Source organism: Triturus cristatus, chromosome 1_2 (genome assembly GCF_964204655.1).
Source record: "Triturus cristatus chromosome 1_2, aTriCri1.1, whole genome shotgun sequence".
Lineage (NCBI taxonomy): Eukaryota > Metazoa > Chordata > Amphibia > Caudata > Salamandridae > Triturus > Triturus cristatus.
In genome coordinates, this window is record NC_140580.1 from 1147828864 (window position 1) to 1147841428 (window position 12565).

Sequence of the window (12565 nt, forward strand, 5' to 3'; positions counted from 1 at the left end):
CGAATTTTTGATCTGATGTTTCCGACATATGTATGTCAGGATGTGGAACCTCATTTAGTTAATTTTTGGTTTTTATTTAGACTTCCCCTGAAGAAGTGCACATGGGTGCACGAAATGCTTTGGGAACTTTTTTCCAAGAATGTTGAAACATTATTAGAAGATGATTGAAATTATACAACATACAAATGGATATATTCATGGATTGAATTAAAAAAATATTTTTTCAATTGAATAATCGCTTTAAAATTATTGAGAACATCTATCTTGAACTGATGTGAATCGCACACGCGAGCAATACCGCAGCGCCCAGGGGGTCGTCCTCTAAGATTAGAGGATGCATGCATTGTTTACAGAGATTGATCAACCTTTTTACTTGTCAAGAGGAGACAAAATTGGCTATACAGCCTACACATTTCAAAGTTTTACCTGCAGTACTCTTCCATTAAGGTATACATAACAGCTTCCGTTGTCTACATGAAAATGCCTTTGCTAGTTTCCTTTTTAAGTCGAGCTTTCGAATTCTGTTGTATATATTTTAGTATAGACATTGAGTATATACTTCTTTGTAGGCTTACAGCCCCCACTGCTTTTCCGTTTTTTGTTTGTGTCCTTTAAAAATCCTTGCTTGCTAGTGGTCAATCCTTCCTATTAGTCCCTCCATTTTGACTTTAATTTCCTTCCACGGAGCAGGGACCAAGTACTGTATCTTTACTCTTTGGTTGTTTATCTGTTGGTTTGGGGACAATTTTTTTTCCTTTCCTTTTGGTGTTACACTGTGGGTGCGTGTTAAGCTTCGGCGCCTGTATTTTCTTGCATCGTCCCTTGCCCTCGTTCCCCTGTTGCTGCCATCCTTCCCACACCTACCGCTTCGAACATATACTGAGTGTTCACAAAAACGACTCCTCATCAACGTTTGTGTTGGGTTGCAAAAGGTGCCAAAGCTGCAGCGCTCACATTGCTGTGTGCGTCGGCCGTGTTTACAGTTCCTGTGTGGCTGTTATGTGTATTTATTACAGTACCTGCACGCCTGTGATATGTGCAGTACTTTTAGTGTGTACAGTGCCGCTGTACCATTTCATGAGCCCAGTGCTCCTCCAGTCTGCCAAATGGATTGTGCAAGATGATCTGCGTTTGTTACATTCCTGGCCCTTTGTCACATTCCTTGCCCTCCACCATATGTACATTGTGCTTTACAAAACAGAGGTCTTAAATATGAAATTCTGAAAATACTATTTTTTTAAATTATTTAGACCCATGTGAAAGCAATGATTCAAAAAGTTTGTTCAAAGTTTAAAGAACTAATGTCTTATTGGTTATATATAAGGCAACAAAAATGCTTATAAGTTTATTATAATTTTTCAGCATGCTGCACAGCATCCATGCTGCTCTAAAACATACCTTAAAGACTTTGGCAAAGCCAGTAGCTCTGACTAAACACTTATAAGGTCAAAAAATAGAGACCTATTGGCTATGCCAATGCTTGTTTACTCTGCTAATACTTCATTACTTCTTGCATGGCAGTAAAAGGTTTTCCGACCTTTAGCGGCCCCCTGCTTCATAAGATCTTAATGAAGCCCTTTTTAAATTGTCCGTCCCTTTTCTCTGTGCAGTCACTTTTCTATCTTTTTTTCCAGAAAGTAACCATTTTAGTGGCTAGTACCTCCGCCCATAGAGGAGACCAGATCCAAGCCCTGTTCTTACAGGCTTTACACTATTTGTCACTAGGAGTGTTTTATATGAATCCATCTTTCATCCTTTCTAAAAGCGGTGGCAACTTCCATGCAGATCAGCCCACATCTCTACCTGTTTCCGTTTATAAGAAGACATTCTGTACAACTGAACGACCCTATCAAACTAGCAAAGGCTACCACACGCAAATGATGCTTTGATGGAACCGCACCAGTGGTCCGCACTTTATGAAGAATGTTTGGATGATCTGAGACACAAATGCATAATGTTGGTTTTGAATCTTGTCTGTTAATAATGTATCTGTTCAAAAATTGGAATTCGGTGAAATGAATACTATGGGTTTACACTGTAAAAACTTGCATTCAATTGAGTACCAGAACAAAAGACTCCAAGGAGTGTTATCTGAACGTCTGTCATGTCCTTGGGTCTTTGACGCCATTTACAGAGGCCAAAGGTTCTGTAAAGCAGGAAGCATTGCCAGAATTGATGTAGACTTTGGGATTATTTGGGATAAAGAAGAATGAAACCTTCTGTTTTGGACAGTGCTGCTAAGTGAGGTCCACACCCTCAGCTGGTTGTTTGATTAAAGCTAATAACCCTTTTCTGTTTCAAAGCTAACCTGTTGGGGAGAGGAGTTGGCCTTAGTATCTTGTATAATTCTATATTAAGAAAAATCCACTGAATGTTTTCCTGCTTGGCGCAACGGTTCACTCCACGAGGGAAGAGTTGTCGCTTCAGCCTTATTGTATGTGTTCCATTGTCCGAGATCTGATGTTCTGGCATGGCCAGCCACACCATAAAAAGATACTGTCGTCTAGATGCTGATCCCAGAACAGATGGCTCCGGGGCTATTGCCTCAGTCTGTTTGGCTAGAGTGTCTTGACCCCGTTTTAAATTTTTTTTATTTTATTAACCGACGCTTCTGAAGGCAATTTACTTCAATGTTTGTCTGTGAAGATTCCTTCATAGCAATCATGTGAATCTTCTTTGGAGTTACATATTTTTCGAAATTTCAGTCCTCTTACTTCTGTTGCGCTTTGCTGTTGAAAGGGATTGCTATTCACCAGGCTTATTTGACTTTTTAATTAAGTCTGCTTTATTCTAAAAAAGGAAGCTGAAACAAAATCCTATGTATGCAATCTTCAGCAAATCATCGAAAGTGTCTTTTGTTTTTGTGATGAGTTCGAGAGTTTAGCGCCTAAGAATCCGTTTTAGATTCCACTAAGGGACTGGACTCCCTAGTGTTTGGTTTCATGGAGTGTTCCCATAACATGGAACCAGGATTTAAATTGACTTGTCCCCTGAAACTCCGCGGCCCCGATATTGAGCAGGAGTTTTTGTCTCTCCTGTGCGAGAAATTGAGGCTAATCTATGTTTCAACAGGTTTCCTTTGTTCTTCTGCCCTTTATCTCTGGACAAGGCCATTCGGTAGTCCACGATGAGTCCATGTCTGTGCCTTAGTACACTTTGAGCATCAGTTGACTTGGTATATCTTTAATATTGTACCTTTCCAAGAGATAATGTAACAACACTTTGACAAATGTCCCCGGCATAAGTCAGTTGTATGAGAGGATGCTGTGGGAATGTTTTGAAAGTTCCTTTACTAATTCCCTCCTGGTACTTGCAGTTTGGATTCGGGACGCAGATCTGGCCAAGCAGTGTCACATGAAGGACGACGACCTGATCTTCCTGGTGAAGCCCCAGAGCAGTGACGGTGCGGATGGAGAGATGCGTGGCCAGCCCGTTCATCACATCGGCCATGTGGCACATTTCACCCGCTCCCAGTTGAACGAGACACGTGAGTACATATGATGATTCTTAGTAAACATCACGGCGCAAGCATTCTGACACTGCCGGTAATGTCAGACCTTTGTGGTATAAAGCTTGCATTCTCAAAAAACCAAAATGCTGTTTAAATGCAAAATACGTGAACTTCCTAGCCTTTGGAGTGAAATAATGTAGAGCAAATGGCTTTGTGCCAGCCTCGTTGCATAGAAAGTTGTGCAGTAGCGGACCAAGAGGGGAGAGGATGTGGCCTAATGGCTAGTACGGTCGACCTCCAATTTGGGGAAACGGTTTAAAATGTCAACAGCAACACTCAATCCAGTTATTTTGGACAAATCACATAATCTCCCCGTGCCTAACAAAAAATGAATGTGTCCTTATGTAAAGCAACTGGTGCTCATGTAAAGCCCTCTGATTCCTTCGGGTCAAGTTCACGCTATATAAAACTCCAAAAACAAGAGAACATTTTGTATCTCTGAAGAGTCTGTCTCAACGCCTGCGATAGCTTTTTTTTAATTAACTTTATTTATTCATTATGAGTAACCATTAACACAGGAGTGCATTCTATAGTGAGCCTTCATAAATAGCTTAGAAATGGCCACATTAGTATTAGTTACATTCCCGGTCATTAGACATACATAAACTATTCTATGTGGGTCCTTACCAATACACCAGTCAGATAATCCCTTTCCTCTTCAGAGCTCGTTGCCCCCAGATGTACTACGAGGGCTCGCCTGTGTCTCCTCCACCAGCAGTCCTTGTCAGAGTTCCCTCCCTGCTCTTAAGTCCTCTTCTAGTTTCTTATCTCTATGACACCTTTACATGTGCACCTCCTCTGCTAAGGCCCATTCACATGCATCCCTCAGCAACGCTGTGACCTCAGGTGCCCCCACACCTTTCCAGACAATTGCTACTCTACGCCGCACTAACACTAGTAGTAGTTGCTGAAGCTTATAGGCCATCCTTGTTTGTTTTGTATGTTTTCGTATTAAACCTAGCAGGCAGTGGGTTGGCGTCAATTGTACACACGACAGCTAACACTACTTCTGACCCTCTCCACCACCTCTGTCCAAAATCGTTGTACCACGGGTCACTCCCAGGCCAGATGCAGGAAATTAGCCTCCTCCTTATGGCACCTGGCACATATTGGTTTTATCTGGAGCCACGCGCTGTATTCTCTCTGAGGTTATGTATGTACAATGCACATAATTATACTGAATAAGTCAGAAGTGGGCATTACATGAGATCGTGTGTGAGAGAGCACTCACCATCTTCCAGTCCCCATCCCACAGAGGTGTCTGTCTGTGTTCCATGTTGCGAATGCCCTTGGGAGAGGGTCATTCGCATCCTCCCTCATGGCTTTATGCAACAGAGATATGAGGCGCCTGCCAGTTCCGCATGTGAGAATTATGTACAGGATCTGGGTATGAGACGGGATCGAGGGATATGTGGGCCATTTTTCTGTGAATATGTTCGAGAGTGCAGAGTATTGTAGATATTGTCCCCATCCCAGCCCAAAATCACAGCATGCCTGCTCATATATGATAAAACTCTCGCCCGGGTATAGGTCTGCGAGAACACTACATCCCCCTCCTGCCAAGCCCGATAGGACATGTTGGCCATCACTCTCTTGACTGGTGGTGGGTCCCTCACCGACAGTTCCCGTGGAATGGAGCATGTTTCAGGATTCGCTCCACAAAGGTCTGCCAGGTGCGGGCCGTCTGCCTAACCACCTATGGCACCGTGTCAGACTCCCGCTCCCTCCAGAAGCAGCGACGGCAGGGTGGCTGCTGGTGCCCTATCGTGGAGCAGCCTCGTCTCTGAACTGTCGCCCTCATCAAACCACCTAGCAGCATGTTGTAACTGTGCTGCGTAATAATAAAGGTCTAATCTCAGTGCCTCTAGCCCACCGCCCTTGTATGTGCGATTTAATGTGGCAAGCACCACTCTACTACATTGGCCTGCCCAATACAAGTCTACTGGTATGGAGTCCAGCGTCCTAAATATCTGTTTTGGTATGATGGGAAACAGTGCAATCTGTAACATGTACAGGCAGTGGGGTAGCACCACCATTTTAGCCATCGCCAATCTACCCATTAAAGACCGAGGAAGAGTGTTGCAGGGTCTCAAGATCATTTCAACGCATCAGTTGCCTTGTAGACGTTGAGCTGTAGTATCTGTGCATCCTGCGCTGTCACCTGAATGCCCAAATACCGGAAATGATCTGTCTCCCACCGCAATTCCAGCAGAGGAAGGGCATCCTGGGGAAGGCCCGCCAATCGAGCGAGGGGTAATATCAATGATTTGTGCCTATTTAGCTTTAATCCAGAGAATCCACCAAACTCCTCTAGCATCTGGAGGAGCTCTGGGGCCGCCTCCCGGGCGATTAGATGTAGAATAAAGCTTAATCTGCATACAGTGATATAACATGGGAGGTCCCACCCGTGTTGATGCCCCAATGCCCCAGATCTATGTTGCTAAGGCGAACAATAGGGGGGGCACCCCTGCCGTGTCCCCCTCCCCTGGCGCCACTTGCCACTCCTGCTGTGTCCCACCCGGACTCTAGCGCTGGGCGCAGTGTGCAGTATCTGCAGCCATCGGCGGAGCCGCGAACGCCTGCGATAGTTCATAAAGAATTCATTTGCTGGTCATTCTTAACCGCTGGAATTTCTGAACGCTGTGAGGCATTTAAAAAAAAAATTGCCCTCCTCCATAGGCAAGGGGATTGTGTGCATGAAACCTGTACCTGTTTTTGTGTTTCTTGGAATTACTTTTTTGTAGTGCTCCTGATGTTCAAAGAAGGTTTTGTGGGACTGACAGGGAGGTTTCAACAGTTGCAGATAGCTTAATTGTTCTGGAAGTTAATTTCAGAATTTTCTCTTGTAGGTTTGGCACTGTAGTATATAGTGGGTAGCCTCCCCATACATTTCCTTCAGTCTTCCCCATGCTGTAACTTGCAAACGTTTCTTTGGCCAGAGTGCTACAGTATAAGCGTTGTTATTTGCACATTTACATATTTTACGTAAGTGTGTTCTCTTTTTTCCCTCCTCACTCATCAGTGGCCAGGTTCTATAGAATGGTTGGTTATGATGACATGACCGTTAGTAATCTTAACTCCCGTGATGCTGTCTGTGCGGGATTGTCCTCCAGGCTGACATCAGTTCCGTGTTTTCACCTGTAGCTTTGCATGGTCATGTGGACGCTGCTCCTCTAGACTGTAGGCATATTCAAAATGTTTTTAATTCTCACTATATATTGTGTTTTTTCTAGAGTCTGGTTGTGAAAAGCTCTTGGCACCTGTTCATTCAACTACCTGATAATGTCATCTATGTTGAACACCTTTCCTTTTTCTTATGTGTCTTTTTATTATTCCTCATTGTAATCCGATTTTAGGGAATGGTGAAAAATACACAGCATGCCACCTGTCTGTCCAAACTAAGGGACAGTTTGCGGGTGCCCGAAACCAGCTGGTGATGTGTGAAGTGATCGGGGGCCTGGTGTCTACACAGCGACAGTTCAAAGCTCTGCTGCAGTTGCGATGGAGCCCGCTCGCTAAATGTATTATTAACCCAAATCCTCCGGAGTTCCTGCCGAGAACCAAAGTCAACTTCGCGACCGAGGGCGGCATTGTAAGTGCACTTGATTTAACATTTCTTTTGTGCTTGGGTGAAGTACACCCAGGACTTGACGATCAATGAAACTTGACAAATGTTGTCGTACTTGCTAATTAAAAACATGATTCAGTTAACAATATTTTTAATGACTTAAGTGAGTCAACTAATAGAATTTTCTTTTGCTGCTTTGTTTGTTGCTTAATCCATGCCTTATCGCTATCCGTCTCGAGACACCTGATCTGTCATTCAGTTGGATAGGGAAGAGTTAATGACATGATGGAACTTGAAAATGTGCTGGACTTGGACATCACTGGCAGCCAGCATAGACAGGCAGGACTGTGCAAACAGTATTCACTTCATTCCTTCAGCATTAGATGTTCCAGCATCTCATGATTTGATGAAATATCCTTTGGCGTTGGGTGGGAGCCGCCAAGATGCTTATTTGTTGCTAGCATTTGATAACTCATGATTGCCCGACAGGCGTTTATTGGGCCGCTATGTGAGGCCTCTTCCTGGTTGTATCATTTCAAACCAGACTTGAATTTCTAGATACAGGTCAGTTAAATGAGCAGCTAAAGATGCGAGTCTTAATTTTATGGAACAATTATGTTTATTAAAGACCAATCAAGACATTTATACAGCGCTTTGCCTACAACCAAAGTCCTGCACCTGTCCATAAAACCTATAGTGCTCGTATCGCTGCTTTTCCACCTACAACCCTTCGGCCAGCAGCACAAGTCCGACAAGTACCAGTCAAAGAACCCGACCCCTCGATTCTCCGTAATACAGCAGTTATATGGTCGATAATGTGGACCTCACCATGTGGTGTGGTGTAGGAAAGGGAAACAGCAGGATCCCCAGCAGCACTCAACCATCTGTGGGATCTTAGAGCGGATCATGCGGAGCAGCCGTAGATAGGCCGGGCATGTCAGTTCTCCAAACTCAGAGGAAAGAATTTGAATGAAGGGTGCCCACCTGTCCGGACACAAAGTGCAGGTCAGATCCACTCACAAGGACATTTCATCCATCTCCAGGATAAACCACAATCAATGTAGTCAGGATGTGTGGTCGGAAGCCAAATCGGTGCCCCAGGGTGATAGAATAATTTGCTGAGCCGCCCGAAGGCTAGGGCCATTTGCCTCCCCCGGTTAGAGCGTAGCGTATAAGTCAGGGGGTTTAAGAGTCCAAGGTTAGTGTATGCCGGGAACCTTGGGATGGAAGTGTTAAATGCAGAGTCGATGTCAGCCAATACTTGATCCCAGCAATAGGTGACTTTCAGACAATGCCATAGAAGGGGGAAAAATATCTCCGCACCCCTGCCAGCATTCTTTCAAGCGCCCTGCTTTACATTTGTGGAGTTGCGCTGGGGTCAGATACCAGTAACAAACAATTTTATAGGCATTCTCAGTACTGGCCATGTTATGTGCTGTGTGAAATACCCTGTAGAAAATATCCTCCCACTCCTTTTTACAGATAACCTACAGACCGAAAACAATCTACTGAAAATTGTACTTTTTGTGAGTGACTCTCCTTGTTGTCCTTCATGAATTCCAGACCAGCTGCTCATCAGCTAGACACCATGGGGATTTAAAAACAGGATGACATTTCCTTAAATACAGGCAAATATTAACATATATTTGTATTTTATAATTATCTGTCGGAGGTGTGTTTTGATATATTTGCCTGCTTAATTTGCTAAAACACGACGAGCATCAAAGTATGAGTGCATGTTTATCAGTTAAATGTGGAATAATACCATTTTACGACTGCCAAAGAATAATGATCCTTGAACTGGTCAAAGGAGATATGCTCATGAAGATCAAAGAGGCATCCCATTATTTTTGCAACCCTCTTTGTTGCATTGCCGGAACATTTCTGGTTCCATCCCGAGGAGAAATCTGGGTTAGCTAAAATCGGGGTTATTGGGAAGAGGAAAGTCGTGAGACCTGCTGAGTGCTAGAGTCCCTCACTTTGAGTGTAGAGCTAATCACCGGCGAGGAGTAGAGGCCCCAAGTCCTATGTTTACGTGGCAACCAGACTTCTTTCCATATGTTGGAACCAGCGATTGTTTGATCCATGAACCAATGTTTTTCAGAGAGCGGGCAGTTCCATTCCTCCAGAAATCGGAGTTGTATAGTTTGGTAGTAGCGGAGTAGTAGAGGAACTGCCAGCCGACCATCTTGCTTCGAGTGGTAAAGCATGTGTTGATAAAGGTGGGTTTTTTTGGCGTCCCACAAGAATTTGTTGATGTGCAATTGGAGGGAGTGAAAGGCAGTGTGTGATGGGGTCAAAGGTAGGGTTTTTAACCAGTAAAGTATTCACGGTAAGATGCTATTCTACCCATCCAAACGAGGCAGAGACTGTTCCATGCGAACAGGTCCCTGCGTATTTGAGAAGTCAGGTGGTATATTTAAAAGACAAGGTCTTAGGGAGAGTCGGGACCAGCTCAATACCCAAGGATGGTATAGCGTCCTTGGCCCATTCGAAGGGAAACATGTAGCGCAAGATATGCTCTTGAAGGGGAGTGACTGAGAGGTTCATAATCTGGAATTTCTGCCTCTTTACTTTAAATTTGGAGATCTCGCCAAAGGTCTGGATATCTACGACCATAGCGGGAATCAAGGAAATTGGGTCGGTGATCGATAGAATGATATCACCAGCGTAGAGGCTGACTAGGTGATGATCACCTCCAAAGGGGATCCAAGCAATGATCGGATTGTTTCTCTGCCATTGTGCCAAAGGCTCCATGTATATAGCCAAAATGAGAGGGGACACAGGGGTGTGTGCGCCCCTTTGTATAGTAAATGGAGGGGGTGCATGCCACTAGACAGAAGCTCAGGGGGCACTGTAGACTCATCTGACCCATCTGCAAAACCTCTCACCAAGGCCAAATTTCTGCAGTGTCTCAAAAAGGTAAGGCCAGTAAACATGATTAAAGGCCTTCTCGGCATCGATGGAGAGAAGTAGTGCCTCTTTCCATAACCTATGGACTTTCTCTAGGAGGTGCAGCAGGCGTTTGGTGTTATCGCCGCATTAGCATGCTGTTATGAGTCCCTCGTGTTCGGGCTCTATCAGGCCAGGTATATTTGGGTTCAGATGAGATACTAGTAAACAACTTTGAATCTATGTTCAAGAGAGAGCTAGGTCTAAATGACCCACAGAGGGCCTGGTCCTGGCTTGGCTTCGTATTGACCGAAATAACTGCTTTCAACATGGAGTCAGTGAAGGAGCTGGAGTTGTCTAAGGAGTTGTAAAGACAGGTAAGCAGGGGGGCTAACTCGTGGCAGAATTTGTTTTTTAATTGTGTGCTAAAGCTATTGGGCCCAGGCGACTTCATTGGCTTTAAGCGGGCGGTGGCCCAAATAACCTCTTCTATTTGTAAGGGTTGTTCCAGAGCCTCAGCCTCTGTGTCTGGAAGGAAGGTAAGTGGAGATGGAGATTGTCTGAGGGGTCCCTGCTTGGGCCATCAGAGGTAGAGTACAGGGAACCATAGAATGCCTGGAACTATCTCCACTAGACCCTGCACACCCACATATTCTATACAAAGGGATAAATGTAATTCTCCCCTCGCTAACTGAGTTACTCAATCGCTCATTAGACTCTGGACTTGTCCCCAAAAACTGAAAGCATGCAGTATTTAAACCACTACAAAAAACCTCATCTAGACCCAGCAGTACCTGGCAACCTCTGACCCATATCGTTACTCCCTTTTGTTGGTAAACTTTTGGAGAAACATGTCAACGGGACACTATCCAAGGATAATGACTTTCTTTATCCTACCCAGATGGGCTTTCGTACCCAACACAGCACGGAGCTGGCACTTCTGGCGGTCACGAAGGAGCTTAAAGACATACTGAACAACAGGGTTTTGCTCCTTGACTTAAGCGCAGCGTTTGACACTGTAGACCATACCATATTGAGAGATAGGCTCAGGGAAGTAGGAATTCAGGACAAAGCCTTGGATTGGCTATCCTCCTTTTAGAATCAATCTTTTTATTCAGTGATACACCTGCAAAGTACACAGCTCGACTGCCTACATCCGGTGGCTGGCAGAGCGAAACAAAATATGCCATACACAGCACACAGGTCTACAGCCCGGAGGGCGACCCCGCAATAAAAGGATGGAACACAGGCCAGGCCTGTCAGGCATGCGCTCGCGTATCACAGGTTTAAAAGAAGAGTCCAAAACATATAAACCCCCTCGTCCCCCTCCCCTCCCCTCCCTCTCCGCATCAGCCTCTACCCACCACCCCGAAGCCCTGAGAGTCGACAGTCTTGATCAACGTGGAATCAAACCTCCCCAGTGCCCCTTGCCGGTTCCAGTGGGATAAGCTGAAGAATTTGCAAATATTTAGGGCGCGTAACTTCCCGTACCTCCTTGGAAAGAAGCCGCAAAAAGGGGGCCCAAATCTTCACATAGTCCGAACCCCTCCCATCGATTCTGAGTGATAGACGCTCCATCGCCAGCAGATGCCAGAGCCTCCGGATCCAGTCCCTCGGATCCGGCGCAGCCGGAGAGCCCCATTGCGCCAACAGAACATGCGGCGCCGCAAGCAGCGCCAATGCCAGTTGCCTACCCCGCATCGTGCACAGGGGAAAGCACTTGGGATGAGGGAGACCCAACAGCGTGTGCGCAGGTTCCCGCGGCAGCTTAATCTGAAACGCCTCGTCAAGGTCATCCAAGATCGCCGCCCAGTACCACACCAACTTCGGGCAGCGCCACAGCAAGTGAACAAGAGTGCCAGACTGCCCACACCCCGCCAACAAAGACCGGATTTAGTAGGGTCCCAAGATTGAATGCGCGCCGGAGTATAGTACCAGTATGACGCCACTTTATAGGCAGATTCGGCCCCCGCCGTGTCGGACGCCGTATGGTGGACACGGTAGAAAACGTGCTCCCACTCCTTGCTCGGTAACGGACGCCCCAGCTCAGTCTCCCAGTGAACCTGCGCCTTCGACCTTTGCTGCGTAGGACGTGCCATTATCAGTGCATATAGCTCCGAAATGAGCTTCCGATCATCTTTCTTGTAAATCAACCAGCGCTCAAAAGCGGTTAAGGAACGGGACGTCCAGGCGAAGTTGTGAGGGAGGGTCACCCAATGTGCAAGCTGTGCGTGGTGATAGGCGTCGGTGGACGGCAGGTCAAAATAGTCTTTGCGCAGTTGGGCGAAAGGGATCACACCATCCGGCTCCAATAGGGAACCCACTCTCTTACAGCCTTCTTCACGCCAGCGCTGAAAAACAGGCGACGCGCATCCCGGCGGAAAATTGGGGTTGTCCACGATAGGCGTCATAGGGGAGGGGAACGTGGTCCATCCCCGAGAGCTCATTAACTGATCCCACACCTTAAGAGTCGGAGAAGTCACCGAGGATGAATAGAGACCCCACGCCCTGTGCTTCTGCGGAAGCCAAAGTTCACGCCAGATATTACAACCCGCGACGGTCTGATCCATAAAAAGCCAATGCTTGCGGTTCCA

At 45.9% G+C, this 12565-nt stretch overlaps 1 protein-coding gene across 2 annotated transcripts in view; it reads left to right on the forward strand.

Annotated features, from left to right (window-relative positions):
- Positions 1 to 12565, forward strand: part of SETX (senataxin) — a 674415-nt gene that overhangs the window by 406009 nt on the left and 255841 nt on the right. For both annotated transcript variants that reach the window (XM_085613922.1, XM_085613923.1), the window contains exons 11-12: positions 3317 to 3487; positions 6868 to 7103. In XM_085613922.1, the coding sequence (XP_085470048.1) occupies positions 3317 to 3487; positions 6868 to 7103 (407 nt within the window). The remainder of the gene's footprint in view (positions 1 to 3316; positions 3488 to 6867; positions 7104 to 12565) is intronic.